Source organism: Rhinoderma darwinii, chromosome 2 (genome assembly GCF_050947455.1).
Source record: "Rhinoderma darwinii isolate aRhiDar2 chromosome 2, aRhiDar2.hap1, whole genome shotgun sequence".
Classification (NCBI taxonomy): Eukaryota; Metazoa; Chordata; class Amphibia; order Anura; family Rhinodermatidae; genus Rhinoderma; species Rhinoderma darwinii.
The window spans coordinates 356,043,145-356,068,741 of NC_134688.1; the positions used below are offsets into that span (position 1 = coordinate 356,043,145).

At 41.9% G+C, this 25,597-nt stretch overlaps 1 protein-coding gene across 2 annotated transcripts in view; it reads right to left on the reverse strand.

Annotated features, from left to right (window-relative positions):
* Positions 1-25,597, reverse strand: part of STK38 (serine/threonine kinase 38) — a 70,690-nt gene that overhangs the window by 21,722 nt on the left and 23,371 nt on the right. For both annotated transcript variants that reach the window (XM_075853806.1, XM_075853807.1), the window contains exons 4-5: positions 14,712-14,834; positions 14,357-14,440 (exon numbers count right to left, since the gene is read on the reverse strand). In XM_075853806.1, coding sequence (XP_075709921.1) covers positions 14,357-14,440; positions 14,712-14,834 — 207 coding nt within the window. The remainder of the gene's footprint in view (positions 1-14,356; positions 14,441-14,711; positions 14,835-25,597) is intronic.

A 25,597-nucleotide genomic window follows, 5' to 3' on the forward strand; every position in this document is an offset into this window, starting at 1 on the left:
AGTCAATAAACAGGTCCTGGGTTCCATTCTAACTAGGAATGACACTTGAATAGATGTGTAATCCCTAAAATATGCCATCAATGAAGGACCATGGGGGTGCAACTGCATTTTCTGTTCCATAAACTGTGGGGGAGATATAGAAGTGGAGTGGTTTTCGATGGCAACCAATTAGATCTTTAGAAAATGAAAGCAGCAATCTGATTCATTGCCATAAGCAACTATGGTGCTGGTTTTGATAAATCTTCCCGTTTGTGGTATTACAGCTCAACCTCATCCACTTGAATCAGCATCTGGCTAAAGGCAGTCATTAGTCCCACAGTGGTCATCCCTTCTCTTCACACCCTGAGCTGCGTATAGGTGTGTATTATTGTTGAGCCGAGATCGCGACTTTACTGCAATTTGAACATCGACTAAAAGTCACGGTGGTCCAAGATTAAGGCTAGGTTCACATGGGCGTTGCGCATCTCGGACGCGATATCACGCATTCCCCAGAGTCTATGGACGGATGCGTGAAAAAAATAGATGTACTATTTTCTCACGGATCCTTCACACGATCCGTTGAAACAACGGCCACATTGAATTATATAGGTCCATGTGACGCCGTTGTTTCAATGGCCGTCACACGGACGTTTAACACATTCGTGTGAATAAGGCCTAAAGCAGACAAAAACGCAGCTACAAATTAACATCTCTTACGTAGATTGGCGACAAGAAAAGAAGATTGGGATGGTACTGACTCTATACAAGGAGTAAAAAGTATTTTTTTTAACCAATAAGATTTTTATTGAAAATTCTTCCAGCAGAACAGCAAGACTAAAACGATTCTATGATCTCAGACCAATTCGAGACCATTATGGACAAAAATAAAATATACAAATTTTTTTTACATAAAATACAAATACATACAAAACAGACCTACTGTGCTATAGAAACCAAGTTTGAAAGTACATAAATAAGAATTACATTACAGATAATACTTTGACTCCATCCAAAGCTTTACCACGAGCAGTCAAATTTTGTGATAGGAGAATTTCATGATGACAATTAACATTTACCCTACTAATAACTTCTGATAAGGAAGCAGAGACGGGATTTGGCTATGGCCAATCTAGTTGGAATGAAAATGTGGTGCACCAATATTCCAAAGACTGACGGTATATCCTCCAACTCTATGTCTAGGACGGCCAATTCCGGTTTATTTTGAATAGTTATGCCAGTGAGGATTGAAATCAAATGAGAACTTCATTCCATAACACTTTAACAGTTGAGCAGTACCAACACATGTGCAGCGTGGATCCGGGAAGACCACCCCCCTTCAGCATATATTAGAACTACCTGTGAAGAAATGAGAAAATCTCCACGGTGTCAAGTACCATCTAAGATGAATTTTCCGCGTAAGTTCTATATGATTAATACACTTAGTGTCGTAGGATCCAACTAGAAGCTTTTGACCATTGATCTATAGAAAACATATCTCCCATCTCTTGATCCCACCTCAACATAGGAGCGGTCTTTCCTGAGGTATCGTTATTCAATAACAGATCATAACTACATGAGCCCCTTCTAGAAACCCTGCCATTTAAAAAAAACTTATATCTACTGGCTTAATTTCGATATCGTGGATGGGGAGAAAGAACTTACTAAAATCGTATATAGTGCCTACATTTTTATACCTCATGTAGGCTGCCCCTGTTTTCATCCCCATTCCTTCTTCACAGGGACTAGGAGAACGCTCTATAGGATTTTTATGGAACCAATCTTGCCCTAGAATCTCATAAGCAATTAAACCTCCCCGAAGCAATGGGAGGCTTTGGTCTTCCAGACAAACTACTAGATTATCAAGCTATACAACTTAGGACACATCTTGAATTACCGTCCAGCTCAAATTCGACCTTAGCTAAACAAATTGTTTTGGAAAAACTTCAAGGTTCAGGTTCGGTCTACCTTATGGGGTGGTGGGGGATGGTTGGGGAGAGCGGATAGAGAAAGCCCGCTGATAAAGGGCCTGCTGTTCTCTCGGAAATGTCCTACTACTCATGTGTCCAGTTTTCAGTTTCCCTCGCCCTTAATGCCAGCACATTTAACCCCTTACACTCTATACCCGCAATTTGATGACCCCTTGAACTTGTGGCGCCCATTGAAATCCATCTCAAATGGGGACCTATATAAAGGAAGTACTGTACCAACCATTGACACTAGTAATAGCTTGAGAAAAGGACAGCATTGGTCCAAAGCGCAGTACGAACTATAATCACACCATACTGGTCCTCTATTGAATTTGCAGGTCAATACAATTTGTAATAAGAACATTAAGCCGACTCCTTCTCTAGTATTAGTTAACCCACCCTCTTCAGACTGCAACCTCACTAGGCATGACTTGCCTTTACTCCTTATAATGGTAGCTAAGCTTCTCATGCCTATTAAATGGTTGGATAATCTACCACCTGATGTTTCTATGTGGCTCACTAAAGTCAGACAAATCTATAGATTGGAAGAATTGTCCAGTTGGTAGTCTAGAACGCATGACCAATTTATAAAATTATATATATTGAAATCTATATTAATAGGTTTCTATCTGGATGCGTATGCATTTCTATGTTATTGTTATTTTTTATATTTAAAAAAAATAGAGTTTACATTTAATAAATAAACTTATGAAAAGACGAAAGAGTACTGGACTTTACAGGAAAAGAAAATGAACGTAATAATTGTATAAGCTGGAGATACTGGTAAAATTAACTATGAGGAATGTTATACATATTAATTAAACTTTCAAAGGACTGGATAGCTCCATTATTATAAAAATCTTCCACATCTCCCAAGAAAACAAGGATAGAAGTGGTATGAAAGATTGAATTGCCCGTATCGGGATATGTTCAAGGGATAAGTTAACCCACCTATATTTACAGGCATATAATTTCCAAACCTGTAAGGAATCAGAAGTGGCTTGCACCATAGGTAGCCGTGCACCCAAGAATGAGTCAACCATAAGGAGCTTTAAAGAGAACCTTTCACCTGCCCATACAAGTGCAGCATGTGACATGCACGGCTTCACTTTAAATTATTTTTCCTATCTTCCTCCGTTCCGTACATATCGGTGCCCTTATATTTAGCTCCCGATATGTAAATCAGCCCCTGAACTGTCAATGGTTCCTATCTAACTAAATGGCAAGGGGGTGTGATGTCTTCACTCTGACACTGTCCAATCAGCTACAGAGTGACAGGGCGGCTTGCGCTTTGTTCCCTCCCGCGAGAACACACACAGACAGAGAGCGCTCTGTGGCCATTATATTTTACAGAAAAGAGACGGAGTACTCTACACACCCAACTCCAGGGTAATACTGCAAGAAAAAACAACAGCAAAAAAAAAAAAAAAACTAACCAAGCAGGAAGGAAGACTGGCCTGACTTTCTTCTTCTCATTCCAGTCCCTCAGTTTAGGAGTCTAGATGTGAGAAGCAATAGAGGAAAATAAAGAGGGAATGTTAGGTCTAGCAAAAGTATTCAGAACTGAATGTTTAGTGAAAGCATTTCACATAGCATACAGAAAAATTAGATATGGAAAATAGATATAGAAAAAAGGCTAGCCTGGGAGAAGCAGAAAGTCCAGTTGTCTGTATGGAAATGATTGTTAACGATATTACCATAGTTAACCCCTTTAGGACGCAGCCTGTTTTGGCCTTGTGGACACAGATGATTTTTTCAAATCTGACATGTGTCACTTTATGTGGTAATAACTCCGGAATGCTTTTACCTATCCAAGCGATTCTGAGATGGTTTTCTCGTGACATATTGTACTTTGTTAGTGAAAAAATTTGGTCGATAAATCCAATATTTATTTGTGAAAAACTTCAAATTTTAGCAAAAACGTGCAAAAATTAGCATTTTTCTAAATTTATATATTAAATGTATTTGCTTGTAAAACAGATATTAATACCACCCAAAATAGTTACTAGTTAACATCCCTCATGTGTCTACTTTAGTTTGGCATCATTTGTTTTCCACGTACTTTTATTTTTCTAGGACGTTACAAGGCTTAGATCTTTAGAAGCAATTTCTCATATTTTCAAGAAAATTTCAATAGGCCATTTTTTCAGGGACCAGTTCAGTTCTGAAGTGGCTTTGAGGGCCTTCTATATTAGAAAGTCCCCATAAATCACCCCATTTTGAAAACTGCACCCCTCAAGGTATTCAAAACCACATTCAGAAAGTATTTTAACCCTTTAGGCGTTTCACAGGAATTATTGTATTTTGGGGGCTCCTTTTTTTAGGAATATATTTTAGGCACCATGTCAGGTTTGAAGAGGTCTTGTGGTACCTAAACAGTCGAAACCCCTCAAGGCATTTTTCTAGGTGTATAGTTTAGCATTTTGACCCCACAGTTTTTTTGCAGAATTAAGTGGAATTAGTCTGTGAAGATGAAAATCACTTATTTTTCTGTGGAAACATAGAATTTTTTCATTTTTACAAGGAATAAAGGAGAAAAAGCACCCCAACATTTGTAAAGCAATTTCTCCCGATTACGGCAATACCCAATATGTGGTCATAAACTGATGTTTGGACCCACAGCAAGGCTCAGGAGGGAAGGAGCGCCTTTTGGATTTTGGAGCGCGGATTTTGCTGGACTGGTTATCAGTGTCATGTCGCCGACAGTGTGCATCGGGAAAAACTCAGTAACTATACGACGTAGTTACTTCCTCGTGCGGGTAGGGGTTAAATCAAACAAGGCCAAAAACAAACAGCTTGACAGAAAGATGAACAGACGGAGAGATGGCTAGCTGGAAATAAGGACACATCGAAAACACCCAGAAATAAGTGTTTGAAAACAATGTTTTCTCTATCTCGCGAGAGAGAGAGAGGGCGAGAGAGAGAGAGGGCGAGAGAGAGAGAGGGCGAGAGAGAGAGAGGGCGAGAGAGAGAGAGGGCGAGAGAGAGAGAGGGCGAGAGAGAGAGAGGGCGAGAGAGAGAGAGGGCGAGAGAGAGAGAGGGCGAGAGAGAGAGAGGGCGAGAGAGAGAGAGGGCGAGAGAGAGAGAGGGCGAGAGAGAGAGAGGGCGAGAGAGAGAGAGGGCGAGAGAGAGAGAGGGCGAGAGAGAGAGAGGGCGAGAGAGAGAGAGGGCGAGAGAGAGAGAGAGAGAGGGCGAGAGAGAGAGAGAGAGAGGGCGAGAGAGAGAGAGGGCGAGAGAGAGAGAGGGCGAGAGAGAGAGAGGGCGAGAGAGAGAGAGGGCGAGAGAGAGAGAGGGCGAGAGAGAGAGAGGGCGAGAGAGAGAGAGGGCGAGAGAGAGAGAGAGGGCGAGAGAGAGAGAGAGGGCGAGAGAGAGAGAGAGGGCGAGAGAGAGAGAGAGGGCGAGAGAGAGAGAGAGGGCGAGAGAGAGAGAGAGGGCGAGAGAGAGAGAGAGGGCGAGAGAGAGAGAGAGGGCGAGAGAGAGAGAGAGGGCGAGAGAGAGAGAGAGGGCGAGAGAGAGAGAGAGGGCGAGAGAGAGAGAGAGGGCGAGAGAGAGAGAGAGGGCGAGAGAGAGAGAGAGAGAGAGAGGGCGAGAGAGAGAGAGAGAGGGCGAGAGAGAGAGAGAGAGGGCGAGAGAGAGAGAGAGAGAGAGGGCGAGAGAGAGAGAGAGAGGGCGAGAGAGAGAGAGAGAGGGCGAGAGAGAGAGAGAGAGGGCGAGAGAGAGAGAGAGAGGGCGAGAGAGAGAGAGAGAGGGCGAGAGAGAGAGAGAGAGGGCGAGAGAGAGAGAGAGAGGGCGAGAGAGAGAGAGAGGGCGAGAGAGAGAGGGCGAGAGAGAGAGAGGGCGAGAGAGAGAGAGGGCGAGAGAGAGAGGGCGAGAGAGAGAGAGGGCGAGAGAGAGAGGGCGAGAGAGAGGGCGAGAGAGAGAGGGCGAGAAAGAGAGAGGGCGAGAGAGAGAGAGAAAAAAATCATTATGCAGAGTTGTTCTAGTACAACTGATAATTTTACGGTGTCGAATAACAACGAAATAATGAAAAAAGTGTAATACAAAATTTGCATGGGACCTTACTGCAGTGTTCTTGTGCGTACCAATCCACGGTACAGACCAAGAGACTATAGCCCCTGCATATTCAGAACACTGCTGCACCTGAAGGCATACCACTATTTCACCTCTGCTATACTGCACCGTAACAGCAGACCTATAGCTCTGGTTGCGTGCCCTATACATAGTTTGTATCCTTTGTTCATTATTACACCATTTGCACTAAACTATGTTTGAAATGTGTGAAATTTGCTTTAGGATAATTAAAATGCTTCAAAATATATTACAGGGGAAAAAAAAATGCAGAATTTCTTTGTGCAGTTTCATCAAACATGGGGTGCATTTGCCTCCTTGATGTCCTATATTTATTACGTATCCCGTCCCATTTAAGAGTTCCTGTTAAGCCATTAAAGTGCACCTCGAGTAAAGAGTTTAGCGGTGTCTTCCGCCAGAAGTTTAAAAGTGAAATCGAGCAGGCCTTGCCTTTAACATTGCTCCGCAGTAGAGTTGAGGTCTTTGCAGAATCGCTTCTCTCTAGACTGGCAACATGACCAAATTAAATATTTAGGGATTAATATTACCTCCAAGACTGTATCAGGCAAATTATCTCCCTATGCCGTCAATAATGCATCAGGATATGTCCAGTCTAGCGTCTCATGAGGTTTCCTGGATAGGCAGGATAACAGCATTTAAAATGCTGGTAATAAATTACTTAACTCTTAGGCCGGATTTACAAGAGCGTGTGCGTTTTGCGCACGCAAAAAACGCTGTGTTTTGCGTGTGCAAAAGGCACTTAACAGCTCTGTGTGTCAGCCGCGTATGATGCGTGGCTGTGTGAGTTTCGCGCAGCCGCCATCATTATGACACTCTGTTTGTATATTTGTAAACAGAAAAGCACATGGTGCTTTTCTGTTTTCATTCATACTTTTCACTGCTGTTGCGCGAATCACACGGAAGTGTTTCCGTGTGGTGCGCGTGATTTTCACGCACCCGTTGACTTCAATGGGTGCGTGATGCGCAAAAAAACGCAGAAATATCGGACATGTCGTGAGTTTTACGCAGCGGACTCACGATGCGCAAAAATCACTGACTGTCTGCACGGCCCCATAGACTAACATAGGTCCGTGCGTTGCACGGACGTATTTTACGTTCGTCTGAATAAGCCCTTACATTTGGAAAAAAGGTAAACCCCGTATTGCGGCTAGAATACTGAACAAAGGCAAGAAGGTTGGAGATTTGAGCTTACCAAACTTACATCATTATTATTATTTAGCTACACAGATCTCTCAGTTAAAGTCTTGGTGGAGGGGAGATACTTCACAACACTGGGTTCATATTGAGATTTCCCTAGCGCCAACTCACAATTTAAAAGCTTTTGCTGATAACGAGTCTGACTTCTTGCTTGGCACCTATCCCTCTTCCTTACTTTTTATCAAATTCTATCCAGAACTGGAAACAGTTTCGTTTGCGGAGTTTAAAGAGACTCTGTCACCACATTATAAGTGCCCTGTCACCTATATAAGGAGATTGGCGCTGTAATGTAGATGACAGTGATGCTTTTTATTTTAAAAAACGATCTATTTTCACAACGTTAGGAGCGAGTTTGGTTTATGCTAATGAGTTTCTTAATGCCCAAGTGGGCGTATTTTTACTTTCGACCAAGTGGGCGTTGTACAGAGGAGTGCATGACGCTGACCAATCGTCATCATGCACTCCTCTCCATTCATTTACACAGCAGAATCGCGTTCTTACTAGAACATGATCTGCAGCCACATACACAGCGATTCTGCTTGATTAACGTTAATCAAGTGTCCTGATAATGAATACACATGACCATCCAGCCTGGACGTCATGTGTATTCAGAATCCTGACACTTCTGAATCTCTTCTGTGAGATTTCCAGCACGGGAAACGAAATCTCGCGAGATTACGGAGATAAACGAGAATAGAAGTGAATGTCAGCATCATATGTCAGCATCATACACTTCTATTCACAACACCCAGTTAGTAAAACAAGTAAACACGCCCAGATGGAAATAAGAGAAAACACGCCCAGTTGTCCATTAGAAAGGCTCATTTGCATAAATATAAAATTGCTCATAACCTGGCCAAAAATTATCGTTTTAAAAAAAAACAAACTTTACTGTTATCTACATTGCAGCGCCGATCACATGCAATAGGAGATAGGGATTTGATAATCTGGTGACAGCCTCTTTAACATTGACAAAGCTGTAGGCAATGTTAGTAAAAGGCCTACGCATATGTTAAAGACAAAATTTTGTTCTTTGAAACAGAACCTCTCAAAATTAAGCAGTCGCAAAATACTTTTGTGTTTTGCACACCTTATGAAGATCCACAATACACAAACTTATGCATGAGGTAGCCCCAGCTGCCTATATAAAAGGGGTTAACCCTGGTGATCGGGTCACCTGGGTTCACAGAGACTTAAAAAGTGTACCTCCAGTTGTACCCGTGGCAATCATATGACATCTGGAGAGTATCGTGCACGGATCCTATTAGAATTGGAACGGTGCACGATAATCTCCTGGAACCGCAAAATTGCCTCGGCAACTGTACCGCCCAGCATGCAGGACCGCTTCTGCAAACCAGATGTCACTTTCGGCTGGTAGCGTAAAACTTTAGGGTACACTGTAACAAAAGAGCTTTTTCTAAATGGGTTCAAAATTGTCAAATTACCTGCATACTAAATTGTAACTTTAAAATCATGGTTCCATGCAGCCACCCCTAGAGGGAGCTCAGGAGCACACTACATACTGTTTATACATTAAACTCAATTATAATTTAGTATGCAGATTTTCACTGCAATAAAGAGAAAAAAAAATTATCAGCACAGAATTGTGGACCCAAAAACATGAGCATTCAGGTTTAGGGAACACCATTATCCAATACAGACAATATTAATGTGAAAAGCGACCTGCTCCATTAAAAAATACTTACTGGTTACACCACCAACTAAATGTTTTCAGTGATTACCAGTCTTTCATAGACATGTTGAAGCCACACGCTCCTACGAGAGTAAAGTAGTCACCGCAAATATCTTTCAAATACATGCCGCACTCAAAGCAAATTGCAGAAGAAAGATTTATTTTCGGCAGCCTATTTGGAAACGTTACAAAGCCACTGCTAATACTCTGGAAATACACTGCACCTCAATGACCGCTATTATATTCTAACGGAGAAAACTTGGAACAATGGTGAATATTCCCGGTAAATCCTAAAAACACCCAGAAGACCATCCAGAGAAGAGAATATCTCTGCAATGTAAGCCAGGGTCATTGACACAAAAAGAAAGACTGGGAACAAATGGGATCTGTGGCAGTGTAACCAGTGCTATTCAAGACAGGGCTCATCTAAGGCCTTATTCACACGAACGTGTTATATGTCTGTGCTACGCGCGTGATTTTCACTCGCGTCGCACGGACCTATGTAAGTGAATGGGGCCATTCAGACTGTCAGTGATTTTCACTCAGCATATGTCCGCTGCGTAAAACTCACGACATGTCCTATACTTGGCAGTTATTCGCGCAGCACGCACCCATTGAAGTCAATGGGTGCGTGCAAATCGCGCACCGCACACGGAAGCACTTCCGGGTGCCACGCGTGATTCGCGCAACAGTATTAAAAAGAATGAATGAAAACAGAAAAGCACCTCGTGCTTTTCTGTTTGTGAACATAAAAACAGTGTCATAATGATGCAGGCTGCGCGAAAATCATGCAACCGCGCATCATATGGTGATGCCACATGGACCTTTTGCGCGCGCAAAACGCAGCTTTTTTTTGCGCACGCAAAATGGACACGTCCGTGTGAATAAGGCCTAAGACTGGGTTCAAAAGAGCACATTAAACGTCCGTAATGGACGGACGTATTTCGGCCAGAAGTCCCGGACCGAACTCAGTGCAGGGAGCCGGGCTCCTAGTATCATAGTTATGTACGATGCTAGGAGTCCCTGCCTCTCTGTGGAACTACTGTCCCGTACTGAAAACATGGTTACAGTACGGGACAGTTGTCCTGCAGCGAGGCAGGGACTCCTAGCATCGTACATAACTATGATGCTAGGAGCCTGGCTCCCTGCACTGTGTTCGGTCGGGGACTTCCGGCCGAAATACGTCCGTCCGTTACGGACGTTAATGTGCTCGTGTGAACCCAGCCTAAGAGTATCAAAAAAAACACCACCGCACTGTATAAATACTGTAATGCAAACATGCGACTAAAAAACACTCATCAACAAAGGGTCATTTTGTTTGTCTATTAGCGAAAATACAATTTCATTGCAGGCCGTAACACAACGCCTTTGTCAGGTTTATGGCGTTCTCTTAGTTACAGATTAAAGTCAGCTTCAGTCTATGTGCAAAGCCAACACGTAGCCAGGTGACCCTCAGTACAGTAAACACAGCTCGTAGCTTCATTTGCATACAGGTAAATTTATAGTGTAGCGCTTCAAAAATGCAGAAATTGTCAATTTCTTTTAAGAAAAGGTAGAGCTGGAGATAATTTTAAGTTCCTTTCTACCATTGTCAGGAAGAAAACTAAATGTAAAGCCTAATTTTACTGTACTTTCCAACCTTCTATTTAATAAAAAATAAAAGCATGTTATGCACGCCACATAAATGTGTAGCAACGTAAAGGGGTTGTATGAGATTAGAAGAACATGGCTGCTATTTCCCAGAAACAGCGCCACTCTTGTCCTTGGACTGCGTGTGGTATTGCAGATCAAACGCATTTACTTGGAGACAGCTGAGCAGAAATAGCCCATGGACAGGAGTACCGCGGTTTCTCATTGTAAGCAGCCATGTTTTTGTAACCGAATAAAATCCCTTTTTAAAACGATCCCATCATGTCAACATGGATTAGACTCGAAGGGTCAATGCACACTATGCGTATTACGTGCGGTTTTGCCGCACGTATTTGCACGCGGCAAAACCGTAGCATAATACAGTACCAGCATAGCCAATGAGATTCCATGAAATCTCACGTACACTCTGCAGTATTTTCCAGCACATAAATTGACCTGCGGTCCAGATTTGAAAATCTGAAGCATGTCAGTTTATCTTGCGCTTCCATCTGCCTAGTGCAGGGGGAAAAATAAAAAAAATAAAATCGCATCAAAACACGCAGCATGAGAACGCCGTGATTTATGGATCAAAACATAAGGGGTGCACCAAAAAAACACATTTAAAAAAAAAAAAAAAAAAAAAAAAAAAAAAAAAAAAAAAAAACACACCTTCAGGGGAGTTTTTCCTGCGAATTTCGCGGTCTCCCTACGTATTTTCCGTAGCAAGATACGCAACGTGTGCATGTAGCCTAAAGCTGTACTGACACATCACAGGGTCAAATCACTGCGACATGTGAACATCGTCATAGGACGGTTTCCAGCCCCTTGTACAATCTGCGCCAAGACGAAGAGTTCAGGTAGTTAGGATATCAATTATTTTTGCTGCTTTTTTTTAAAAACAAAATTTCAGAATATAAGAACACGCTGCCAATAGGATATTTTTTTTTTTTTTTATATACGGCTGTTGTGTTTTGAATAAAGATTTTGGATTTACGGTCATTGCATGTTTTAGACCAATTAAAAACGACATCAATAAATCTATAAATCGGCTACCCTTATTTGTTTTTGCCTTTTTATGTTCCCCCACTGGCCACACAACAAATATTTCAGTCAGGAAAGGAGTTGTGTTGGCTCAGTGATGGGGGTCTGGGATAGAATCTGAACAAAGAAAAAATCTGCATGGAGTTTGTATGTGCGCCATGTATTTGTGCGGGTTGCCTTCGCAAACGCCAAAAACATAAAGATGGGCCAATTTTGGAAAAAGCCATTGCCCTGAGTGTGTGGGTGTACGCGGGTCTTTTAAACAGAGAAACTAAACTGTGAGCCATACTGGGGATATGGAGAGGTGAATGGTGGCAATCTTTATACAGCTCTGCAGAATATGTTGGTGCCACATAAGAAAGTGGATAGACCCAATATTTACAAAGAAAAAAAACTGTAAAACAAAAAGGGATAATACATTTCAAAAACTCACATATAGATTTTTTTATTGCAAATCATAGGGCAGATATAAATGTAATGAAATATGCATGGCTTGTGCACTAAGAAAATATTGTGGGTTAAATCAAATAAAAATATGATAACCGGCATTATCAAAAAGACCAGTTACAAAAAGAGCTCCTATCAAGTGCTCTCTTTAGGTTGAATCTCATAAAAAGATCAAAACGGTTGTGTGTCGTGGAAAAGGCTCTGAAATCATACGTTAAACTGCGACACCCATTTTACCACTTCCTTTTAACCAGCAAGCTTCCAACACAATTCTATCAGTTTGAGAAGGAAAAAAAATACAGACTAAAAAGTCATACTAGATTTGACATACCCAAATTTACAAAAAGAAAATTTAATTCTGCACATAAATCAATGATAAAAAGTATCTTCCGCATTAGGCTGGGTTCACGTCTTTTTTGTGTTTTTGGAATGCTTGTAAAAAATGTAAAAAAAACAAAAACTCAAAAAAAAACAAAACAAAACATGCGTTTTTTTTTAAATACACATGCGTTTTTACAGTGTTAAAGCTGTAATCTGGTTTTACTAGTAATAGGCTTACAGCAAAAACAGTTTGCAAAACGCAGGGGTAATTAAAAAATGCATGCATTTTTCAGATACGTTTTTCATTCCAGCATTTTAAAAACGCAACAAAAACAATGTGAATCCAGCCTTATCCTGACTGTCCACTAAAGATAGTCTTATAGGGTCAGTCCCATAAAGGACAACACCTTTCCATATGTCCTAACAGGACATGTGGACATTATGACTAGCTAGGTCACCCTTTGACTTCAAAATCCTGTGTAAGGGTGGTTTCACAGTTTTTGGAAAAATTACGCTGTTTTTCAGGTCAATTCCCTAAGTGGATTTAAAAGAAATGGGAATTATAAAACAAGGACTTAAACTTCACCTTCCTACTGGATCTAATTCTGGCTTTGGCTAGAAAAAAACAAAAACAACACTGGGGAAAAAAAAAGGCCAATACATTTTTTATGCAAAGAACATTGTGTGAAAACACCCTAAGGGCTTATGCGCACGACCGAGTTTTCCTTCAATGACCCATTCATTTCTTTGGGGCCACGCGGACATCCGTGTTTTTTGCGGACCCGTTGTTCTGTTCCGTAAGTTATAAAACCTGTCCTATCCCTGTCCGCTTTTGCAGACCCATGCAACCATTGAAGTCTATGGGTCTGCAAAAATAACGAACAGCACACAGAAGCCATCAGTGTGCTGTGCGCATTTTGCGGATACGTTGAAGGAAACGCCTGGGAAATCCGATCACGTGACCTTCCCATGGGTGCAGACCGCAAACTAGGAGGGCACATGGAAACATGGCCTTAATATAGGGACATAAGCAACTCTGAGGCATCATGGATCCAAATATGGACACTAGGATCCGTAGTTTGCGGCCCGATCATTGGCAAGTGCCGTGAATGAGGCCTATTACTACATTACCCACACAGGCCAATGCAGGAGAATGTATTGTGGACCAAAACATCCCCCCGCAATAACCGCTGATCATCTGGGGTTTTAGTGGTTGAATGAATAAGCGACTGATTGCCAGTAGTACTGCATTTCTAAAAGGGAGATCACCATAGGACATCAGTATAGTGACAATTGAATACAACACAGAGAACAATGTTCCAAAACGATTAAATACAGATCAAAAACTTAAATACAGATGTTTCGTTTGAGCATGTGTACAGGACGTTTCCGTAACTCAACCACTCTTTTTAATGAAGCGATGACTACAACCATTCTTTTCGACGGAGGGATGATGAGCATGCACCCTAGAACTTTTCCTCTGAAATCATGCTAGGCCTACCTCATTTTGTAAGTCAGTGGATATCCTGTGCTAGACTCTAGAAATAGGACTTACTATATAACCGATTAACATTACAAAGATAAAACGTTCATTGTGGGAAAGCCATTCCGTTCATTTATACCAGGTTTCCTATTTACTCGAGTAACACACATCTTATGTTATCTATTGCTGGCCTTACAGAGGGAAGGCAGCGGCTTGTTGCAGTAGTCACAATAATTAATTGAAGTCTAGGAAAACCCAGAGAGGTGAAGACAAAATCGACTGTTTATTTCAGAATGGAGAGATCGAGCGGACCTTCCAGTGTCGGTAATATGGAAGAACAATGGAAATCGACTCAAGAGCCACATTACAAACCTTTACCGCTTATAAATGATGCATACATTCTTCAACCGGACTATTATTTATCACAACAATTTTAGTTTTCAGACTGTATCACACAGGACATAGACTCATCTCTCCAAATTTGACCAAAATTTTGGTCACACAGCCTACCTGCTCTTTTTCCAGCATATCAGATTTCCTTAAAATCTTCATTGCATAGACGTGGCCAGTGTCTTTTTTCTGAACCAGCCTGACCTACAGGGGGGGGGGGAGAGGAGCGAGAGAAAAACAAAAACGATATATTTGAATAATAACAACAATGTCACTTGCATTGCAAACATTTCTCTCTCCGCTCAAATTTCAATGGGTTAAACCCTAGCAGCTCAGCCTGTGGGGGCACTTTCATGTAATTTATTATAAAAGGGGGTGCTTGGCTTAGAAACATCGAAAACCACTGGGTAAGTCCACATTATCATATGTTAATACGAACATTGAAAAGGAAAATGTCAACATGATGTCTTCTTACCTCCCCAAAAGCTCCTCTTCCTATTACTTTCAAGGACTCAAAATCCTCTAATCCCAACCGTGTCCTTTTTAGTCGTAGAAACTCTGTTTCTTTTCGTGCATGTGCTGACCTTCTCATCTTTTTCTAGATTTAAATGCAATAAAAAAAAAAAATATATATATAAATATATATATATATATATATATATATACACACATATACATATACATACACACACACACTACCGTTCAAAGGTTTAGGGTCACTTACAAATTTCCTTATTTTTAAAAGAAAAGCAGAGTTTTTTTCAATTAAGATAACATTAAATTAATCAGAAATACACTCTATACATTGTTAATGTGCTAAATGACTATTCTAGCTGCAAACGTCTGGTTTTTAATGCAATATCTACATAGGTGTATAGAGGCCCATTTCCAGCAACCATCACTCCAGTGTTCTAATGGTACATTGTGTTTGATAACTGTGTTAGAAGGCTAATGGATGATTAGAAAACACTTGAAAACCCTTGTGCAATTATGTTAGCACCCCTGTAAACAGTTTTGCTGTTTAGAGGAGCTATAAAACTGACCTTCCTTTGAGCTAGTTGAGAATCTGGAGCATTATATTTGTGGATTCGATTAAACTCTCAAAATGGCTAGAAAAAGAGAGCTTTCATGTGAAACTCGAGTGTCTATTCTTGTTCTTAGAAATGAAGGCTATTCCATGCGAGAAATTGCCAAGAAACTGAAGATTTCCTACAACTGTGTGTACTACTCCCTTCAGAGGACAGCACACACAGGCTCTAACCAGAGTAGAAAGAGAAGTGGGAGGCCCCGCTGCACAACTGAGCAACAAGACAAGTACATTAGAGTCTCTAGTTTGAGAAATAGACGCCTCACAGGTCCTCAACTGGCAGCTTCATTAAATAGAACCCGCAAAACGCCAGTGTCAACGTCTACAGTGAAGAGGCGACTCCGGGATGCTGGCATTCAGGGCAGAGTGGCAAAGAAAAAGCCATATCTGAGACTGGCTAATAAAAGGAAAAGATTAATATGGGCAAAAGCACACAAAAATTGGACAGAGGAAGCCCTTCGTTGGATACCTGGTATTGAATGTACTCAACAAAAACGTAAGCATCTCTGTGCCTAATAAATCTTGGAACGGCATAATTTCACTTTTCTCGGTACTTGCTGCAGATAAGATTGTCCTATTTATGTTACAATAATTAGAATTCCTAGGATGGTTTTCAAGGCATGCTAATTGTGAACAGAATGCGGGAGATTCATGAAAGCGGTCGAACAAAAAAAATATACATTGTTGCCCATAGCAACCAACGACAGCAGGTTTTATTTTTTTTTAAAAGCACTAGAAATAAAAGCTGCGCAGTGACTGGTTGCTATGGGGGGGGGGGGGGGACAGCAAAAAATGCTTCAGACAGCTTTCATGTATCTCCACCATTGTCTTTTTAAATCTGTGTCTGGAAGGCAGCCTAGGTTTTAGAAAGATCCTGAGCTGTGAAAATGTGCAATTTAAAAATGGATATCCAGAATACTTTATGTAGAGAGAAAAAAAAAAAAAAACTAAAAGTGAAATCCAGCTACTCACAGAGACAAAAACAACTCTATTTGGGCAACATTAGGACCTTTTATATTTGTATTGAATTGGTATTCTTATCTCAGACATTTATGGCACATCCACAGGAGCACGCTTGCTCAGCTGTTAAGGTAACTCCAAAAGAAGTGAACGGAGACCTTGGCCACCTCTGCATTCACTCTCCCTGTGTTTGCAGCGGTCGCCACACCAGGCCGAACTAGGACCTATCAGGCATTTATGGCATTTTACTTTTAGGTCATAAATATGAATGGCAAACGTACTGACCCCATAACATTTATGTTTGAATAAATGCACAAACTTCAAAATAATAATTATTCACTGTGAAATATATTAACCCTTCAGGGTAGTGTTTTGTTTTTTTTACAGTCGCAACACGAAAGTCATAACATTTTTATTTTCAGACTAAAGTAGCTGTATGTGCGCTTGTTTTTTGCAGTGTATATCATTTAACTTTTAGGAATTTTATGGGGGTATGGAAAAAAAAAAATAGATCAGTGACATTGAATTTCTGTCCCCTAACACTGCAGAATCTCAGCGTATCCTATGTGATGCAGCTTCAGTCTGTCTCCTGCTTGTGTCAGTATTTACACAGGAGGTAGTGAGGAGTAGCATCTCACAAATGTGCTGGACTCACTGCACACAGCACTCACAGATACTATAGACAGCTTAAGGCCTCATTTACACGAGCGTAATATACGCGCGTGCTTTTCACGCGTGTCGTACGCACCTATATTACTCTATGGGGGCATGCAGACAGTCCGTGAGTTTCGCTCAGCGTGAGTGCGCTGAAAAAAAACTCACGACGTTCTATAAATCTGCCTTTTTCGCGCATCACGCACCCATTGAAGTCAATGGGTGCGTGAAAACCACGAAGGTCGCACGGAAGCACTTCCGTGCGAACTGCGTGATTCGCGCAAGAGCTGTCAAACTGAATGTAAACAGAAAAGCACCACGTGCTTTTCTGTTTACAAACATCCAAACGGAGTGTCTTACAGATGACCGAACCGAACTTTACCGGTTTCGGCCGAACTCGTTTTGACCGAACCCGGCAGGAGACAGTCACTGTGCAGGGTGCTGAAATAGTTAAACTGGTTCAGCACCCTGGACAGTGACTTCCGATTCCAATATACGTGAACGTGTAAAAAAAAAAAAAAGTTCTGACTTACCGATAACTCCCGGCTTCTTCCTCCAGTCTGACCTCCCGGGATGACAATTCAGTCCAAGTGACAGCTGCAGCCAATCACAAGCCAAGCACAGGCTGCAGCGGTCACATGGACTGCTGCGTCATCCAGGGAGGTGGGGCCAGATGTCGGCCGGGAAGTTCTCTGTAAGTACGAACCTCTTTTTTTTTTAAACAGGTTACTCGATATGGTGATCGGAATGCACTGTCGAGGGTGCTGAAAGAGTTACTGCCGATCAGTTAACTCTTTCAACACCATGGACAGTGACTGACGTCGGCTAGCCTCATCTCTATGATGGCGGCTGCGCGAAAATCATGCAGCCGCGCATCATACACGGATGACACACGGAGCTGTCAAGTGCCTTTTGTGCACGCAAAACGCTGCGTTTTTTACGCGCGCAAAACGCACACGCTCGTGTAAAATGAGGCCTAAGTCAGGAGAGTTATATAACTCTGCTTAGATAGAGCAGAAAGCTCTTCAGTAGCACTACATGCATGGGGGGGGGGGGGGGGACATACAGAGAATCAACTAGAGTGGAGCTGGGTAGGGAGGGAACGTGTCTCAAGACTGCCAGGTGGGATTTAATAGGTGATTATGTAAATCCTATATAGGTTTACAAGAAGTCAGACACACAGGAGAGACTGACCTCCTGTCTACACATGAAAGCATGGTCTATTTTGGTGGTCAAACGGAGATCACATGACACAGCTGCCCATAATGAAGAGATTCAAAATGTATATATCAAACAGAGCTGAGAAAAGACAAATGACACTGCTAGAATATGGGCATAACATTTTTTTTTTTTTAAATTGACCAGTGTGCTCCTTAAAAGGAGGAATACAATGGTGTAAAAGGGGTATTTCAGACTATATATGCAAAACATTGTCTAATGCACTTCTTTTAATGCTTATACTGGGCTTTCAGCGTGGGGTTGCTGGGTGGCTCCATATGTTGTCAGTCAGATGTAGCGGCTCCAACATAAACCGAGCGGAGGTGTACGGGCCCCACACTGGCGGCTTACTATGAGCGCATGAAGCAGGTCATGTGTGTACGGTGTGTGTACTACATGGAGATGTGGGTACTGTTGGCAGAAGTCGCAACGATGCATCTACAGTTTTCATGAAAACCAATACAGGCTTCTGCACACTTTGAATTCTGTTCTATTCGTATTTCTATGTATGAGACTGAATTAGCTTCCTGCGGGCAGCTTAATATGAGCATTAAACCAAGCGCATGAGAGGTTCTCAGAACAACTTCTTGTAACGCTCATATTGAGCTGCCAGAGCAGGGCTGCTGGGAGGCTCTAAATGACGTCAGCCAGGCGCACAAACCAGTAAGCAATAGCTCCGAGTCCTATGTAGTTACAGCACATACAGTATGGGGCAATAAAGCTTGTACTTATGGGCAACAGGGCTTGCGGTTGCATGGGCAATGTGGATGGCATATACAGTTGGCAACGTAGCTGACATCTCTAAGGCAATTTGTCTTACATTTATGAGAAAATACGCCGCCACTGCAGTGATGTAGTTTGCGCCCCATTGTGGTATTTAGTACTGCTGGGGAGTTATTTTCTGTAACAATTAAGTATTGGTGCTGCAGGGAAGTATTTTACGCTGCATTAGGGTATTTGTTTGGCGACCCCTGTAAGAGGTGTTTTGTGCTGCACTGTGGTATTAGATTTGCTCCCCTGTAAGAGTTGTTTTGTGCTGCACTGTGATATTTGGCGCTGCTAGGGGGTATTATGTGCACTGAAAGGCGGTATTTGGATGACGCTTCTGTGGGTAATATGGGTGCTGTACAGTAGTATTTGTTTGCTGGTGAGGCACGGCGTCTATGGATTGGCTGGTGAGGACCCAGTAGCACTTTGAGAAGCACTTCTATTATGCTACTATATCTGAGAGTAGAGAAGTGAGATTCGCTCCAAACATTCTTTATAACAAAGCATTGTAGCAATTGACAGTTTTATCCATCTATATTTAAAGGAACAGTGTCACGAAAAAAATAATTTTTTACATCAGTTTGATTTTTGTGTTTTATTAAAAACTTTTAGATTTATTTGTGTGTTTGGGTTTCTTTTTTTTATTTTTGAACTTTTTCTTCCCTATGGGGGCTGCCATTTTTTTTTCCATTTCTGTATGTGTCGATTAACGACACATACAGACATGGAATACGGCACATACAGTCCCATAGTGAATGCGAACGGGGCCCGTTCCATCCACTATGCTGTACGCCGTCTGTGTGGGAACGGCGCATGCGCCGCTCCCACACAGTCCAAGTTTAACTGTGCGACGTCCGGCGCCATTTTCCTGTGGACCGGAAGTCGCGGCCGGACAGTAAGATTACTACTTCCGGTCGCGGCTTCCGGACTTGTGCACTTGGAGCGGAGGTAGCAGACGGAGCGGACGGAGCGGAGGCAACTGGAGCACGTAAGTTAGGTCTGTGTATGTAAGTGTTTTACTGTATGTTAACCTACTACACTGTGTGTTAGCTCAAAAAATGGCGACACACAGTGTAGGAGGTTTAACCGTTCAATCCCCTCGTTTCTCCCGGCACTAGCCAGGATAAAGGAGGGGGGATTCTGAGAGCTCACTAGAGCGAGTGAGTTTTCTCAAATTTTGCAGCATAAAGCAATGTGGTTGCTTTACCACATGCAATGCTGCAATTTTGGGAATTGCTCCATCTAGTGACCAGCACTGGGAAATATTATAAATTAGAATCTAATTTATAATATTTCCTGACTCGTGAAAAAAATTAAAAAAAATTAGAACAATGTTTAATCACCTATACACTAGTTGTTTAAGTAAAAAAAAAAAATTTTTTTCTAGCGTCACATTCCCTTTAAGAAACCCCCTGAATTGAAGGCAACCCAAGGAGGGAGGTTAGTTTAAACAGTCCAATAAAATCAATTATTTCTGATTGCTCAACAAACCACAAAAGTGCAAACTCCAACTAGCCTCCAGCTTTCAAGGACATGCTGGGAGTTGTAGTTTTACTAGGGCTGCAGAACCACAGGTTGAAAAACACTATGTTATACAATTATCTTTTATCAAAAAGAAAGTCCATTCTAGTTAGATAAACCATGAACTATGTATTTGTAGTACAAATAAATATGTACTGTAACTGCAGTCAAATAGGAGGATTGTGATGGTCTCCTTTAGCGGCTTTTAAAAGCTTCTAGAAAGTGAAGAGGAAGTAGGCACCAGCGTTGCATACGAATGTCTCGATTTCCTCATACTCTTTTGGAAAGGTGTGGCAGCCACATACATACATTGGGTATAAAGAGACAAGCGGTTACTCTCCAGCTGCTTTATACTACAGTTCCACAACAGCTGGGGAGTCATCGATGGCAGGCGATCATGGCAGATTATACTGTATGCTTAGTTGTGGCAGCCGCACCTTTCAACAATAGTACATGGATGCAGAGCAAACATTAGCATCTGCTACTAGTACTTTGTTTTTTAATCAGAGGAAACTTCCAATAGGTTCTCTCTGCTAAATCTCCAGATAATCACACTTACTGTAATATTGTCTGTCGATAATTTCACTCTGTTTATATCACTTGTGTGGACACATTAGTTAGGTAATAGCGCACACAAAATACTAACGTTTTAAACTATGAAGAGCACAACACCCTTCCTGCTCTCTGACGTGCTATTATGTCATGGGAACCATGTAATTCCCGCAAATTTATGTAATAAGTCATGGTGATGGGGCAGGTGCAGAAGCTGTGCCCTCACCATACCTTGTGGGAGCCTCAATGCTGAGCGAGGCTTATTGGTGGTTTACAAAGAGAGGAGGCTCCCTCTAACAGCCCATCCCCACTCGCAACGCAATCCCAGGGTGCCAATTGTTAGGCCCCCGACTGCCGTAGCAACCGATGCCCCCAGGTTTGCCATCTTAGCACTTCTATTAGGCTCTGCCAGAGGCCGGGCACAATAGAAAACCTGTCAGCGTTATGCTCTCAGGCATATAATAGTCTGCAATACAGAAGTATAGGATCGTATAGTCTACTATAGTGGACTAGACTATAAAAATAAAAAAAAATTATATTATATATATATATATATATATGTGTGAAATAAAAAGGTTAACAAAATATGTTTTACAGAAGAAAATAAAAACATAAAATCTTTTTCACTAATAAAAAAAAGCTTCATGAATAAAAAAGAAAAACACCAAAAATAAATGCACAAATAATTGGTTTTGCCACATACTCAACAACCACTACTAGAATATCAGAACCAGCATGATAAAATGTAAAATTAAAAAAACTACAGAAATGTTTGGTATGGTCTGAATTGTACTGACCCGCAAAAAAAAGATATCATGTGATTTATCCTGCACGTTGAGTGACACAACAACAAACCCTAAAAGACAAATGGCAGAATATTTGTTTTTTTCTCCCCCGGAAAGAAATAATAAAAGTTACACAACATATGTACCCCAAATTGGTGCCCTTAACAGGTTCCCGACCGCTGGCCGTAAATATACGGCCAGCGGCCAGGGTCTCTAAAGTCCGGCGTATAGTATATATACGGCCGCACTTCAGAGACTGTGCACGCGCGATCGCGTGCACACAGCTCTATGCCCTGGCTGTTGCTAACAGCCATGGGCACTGGGCAGAATGTCAGGGGTCAATCTTTTGGCCCCTGAACATGTGATCGCTGTGACAACCAATCACAGCGATCACATGCATTTCTGCATAGAAAACAGTGTGCACGCGATCGCGTGCACACAGCCCTGTGCCCTCGCTGTTACCAACAGCTCTGGGCACTGGGCAGAGTATCAGGGACCAATCTGATGGTCCCTGATCATGTGGTCGCTGTGAAAACCTATCACAGCGACCACATTTGTTTTATTTTGACTTTTCTGGCAGTAAATCTCCTGCCTCTTTTCTTCTCCTCAAACATTGTTTCAGTTTGAGGAGAAGAAGAGACTCGGGAGAATTGCTGCCAGAAGAATACAGTGAAAAAAAATACAGTTACACTAAAACATTCTCTGTATAGATAGATTTCTATCTATCTATACAATCTATCTATCCATCTATCTTTTTTTCTATCTATCTACCTTTCTTTCTTTTATTCTATTAGAATAGGCAGGTAGGGAGTATATAATTATATATATATCCACATATATATAATATATATAGCAATAGCGGTTTATTTTTTGTTAGTGGTAGTGTAGATATATATAGCAGTTAGTTTGTGTGTTTTATAAAAAAAAAAAAAAAAAAAAAAAATTTGTTTAGTTAGTGTTAGTGTTAGTGTTAGTTACGTTATGGCGAGGAAGTTGTTTAGCGCAGAGGAGGCATACGCCATGCTGTGGTCTGAGTCGGAGACCGCATCAGAGATGGCGTCCGAGATGGAACCCGTTTTAGGTAGTGACGATGACAGCGTCACTTCAGGTTCATCTTCAGGGGACGTTGTCCCTGATGCAGTCGAAACTGCAGAACATGAAAGTGCAGGGCCAAGTAGCGCTGTAGCACGGGACAGCCTGGTCCCTCCAGTCCAGGCTCTTGTATGGGCACCTGCCCCATCTTTTGGGCCTAGAATCCACGGATTTACGGCCACTCCTGGCATAACCGTGGACAATACAAATTTTGTCCAAATGGATTACTTCCATTTATTTATAACGGACGACATCCTAAATCAGATTGTCCACGAAACAAATTTATATGCCACGCAATATATAAGGCAGAAACCTTCATCCACCCATGCCAGAGATTGGACGCCCACCAATTTGCAGGAATTAAAAAAATTTTTGGGGCTCACCCTAAATATGGGTATTGTCAAAAAGCCCTCCATTAGGTCTTACTGGTCAACAAGACCCGCCCAAGCCACCCCAGTATATTCTGCAGTAATGCCCAGGTCTCGTTATGAGACAATAATGAGGTTCCTCCACTTCAATGACAACGCACAGGCCCCCCCAAGTACCGATGCAAACCGGGATCGGTTGTTCAAAATAAGACCGCTAATAAATTCCCTGAATAATTTATTTCTGCAACTCTACACCCCTGAGCAGAATGTAAGTGTGGACGAATCCCTCCTCAACTTTCATGGCAGACTTAGCTTTCGCCAATATCTACCTTCCAAAAGGGCAAGATATGGCGTTAAGCTCTACAAATTGTGTGAAAGCGGGTCAGGATATACCACCGCCTTCAGGATTTATGAAGGGCGGGACCGCACAATAAATGTTCCTGGATGCCCCCCTGATCTTTCCACCAGCAGTAAGATCGTGTGGGAGATAATGCAGCCTCTGCTTCACAAGGGGTACCACCTGTACTGTGATAATTTTTATTCCAGTGTGCCCCTGTTTAGGCATTTGCATGCTGCAAGGACTGGGGCATGTGGTACCATGCGCAAAAACAGAATTGGTTTTCCACAGCAATTAGTGGGGAAGCGCATGGTAAAGGGGGACTCCTGTGCTTATGCATCTGAGGAATTGCTGGCGGTCAAGTTCAGGGATCGCAAAGATGTGTATGTGCTAAGCACGATTCATACCGCAGGAACAGTGGCAGTGAGGGAAAGAGGGGCAACATCGGACAAGCACAAACCAGTGAGCGTGTCCGAATATAACAAGTACATGGGGGGGGTGGATTTAAGCGACCAGGTTTTACAGCCCTATTTAGTAAAACGCAAAACTAAAACCTGGTACAAAAAGGTGGCCATTTATTTGTTACAGGTGGCCATCCACAACTCATTTGTGCTCTATAAAAAAAACAGAGGCAGAGACACATACCTGGATTTCCAGGAGAAAATTATTGAAGGCCTCATTTTTGATGTTCAGGACACCCGAGAATGCCCCCAGTCTGAGGATGTCACGCGACTGACTGAAAGACACTTCGTCAGTCGGATTCCCCCAACAGCAACCAGAAGCAACCCCCAGAAAAAGTGCCGCGTCTGCAGAAAAGACGGGCACCGCAAAGATTCCCGATATTTCTGTCCCTCATGTCCCTCGCAACCAGGCCTGTGCATTGAGCCATGTTTTAAAAAATACCACACTGTTCTGAATTATTAGATTTTAGTTAATTTGTTGAAAATATATTTGCCCTACATTACGTTTTTATTTTTCCCCTGATTTTACTCCAAGGGTGAGGGAGGGAATGGGTGGGGGGTGGATGTCATGTTTGATGTTTTCTAAAGTTCATCTGCTGGAGAGCTCCATTTGCATTAACCTGAAATTTCTTATTTTAGAAAACCCAAAAAAATAAATTCCCATTATACCCCTAGATGAATATTTTGGGATTTCTGCTTCAAGAGCAGATATTTTGGAAGTGTTATAGAAACTCTGTTGAGTTTTGTAAAACCAGCTTTGAAAAAAAGCGATTTGTGAAATAATCTTCTTCTATCCTCCGCCCTCCTACATCTCTATGTGATAAATAAGGCCACATATTTGGTATCCCCATGCACGGGAGAAGTGGCAGAATGTGAACGGAGATTAATTTTGACCGTGGTCTATACCGTGTGTGAAAAATGCTGGTATAAACTGACGCATTTGCTAAAAAATTGCTAATTTTATTTTGATCCATCTTATTCAAGAAACTTTCAGAAGAAAACGGGACTGTCTAAAAATATGATAAACCCCTTGAAGGAAACCTTGTGGGGTCTACTTGTGTGAATGAAGTCATTTATGGGGTGTTTCTAATGTTTCAGCAGCATTAGGCCCCCCAGAAAACAGTATGCTGCTATAAAATCAAGTGCAGAATTCCTGGACCGAAAAGGCCAAAAAGCCTCCTTTTATGCCAAGCCCTGGCACATGCCCGTGAATAAAGCACACATATTTGGTATCCCCATGCACGGGAGAAGTGGAAGAATGTGAAATGCGATGAATTTTGTCCGTGGTCCATTTTGTGTGTGAAAAAGCTAGCATAAACTGGCGCAATTGTTAAAAAAAAAAGGTAATTTTATTTTGTTCCATCTTATTCAAGAAACTTTCAGAAGAAAACTGGACTGTCTAAAAATATGATAAACCCCTTGAAGGAAACCTTGTGGGGTCTACTTGTGTGAATTAAGTCATTTATGGGGTGATTCTAATGTTTCAGCAGCATTAGGCCCCCCAGAAAACAGTATGCGGCTATAAAATCAAATGCAAAATTCCTGGACCAAAAAGCCT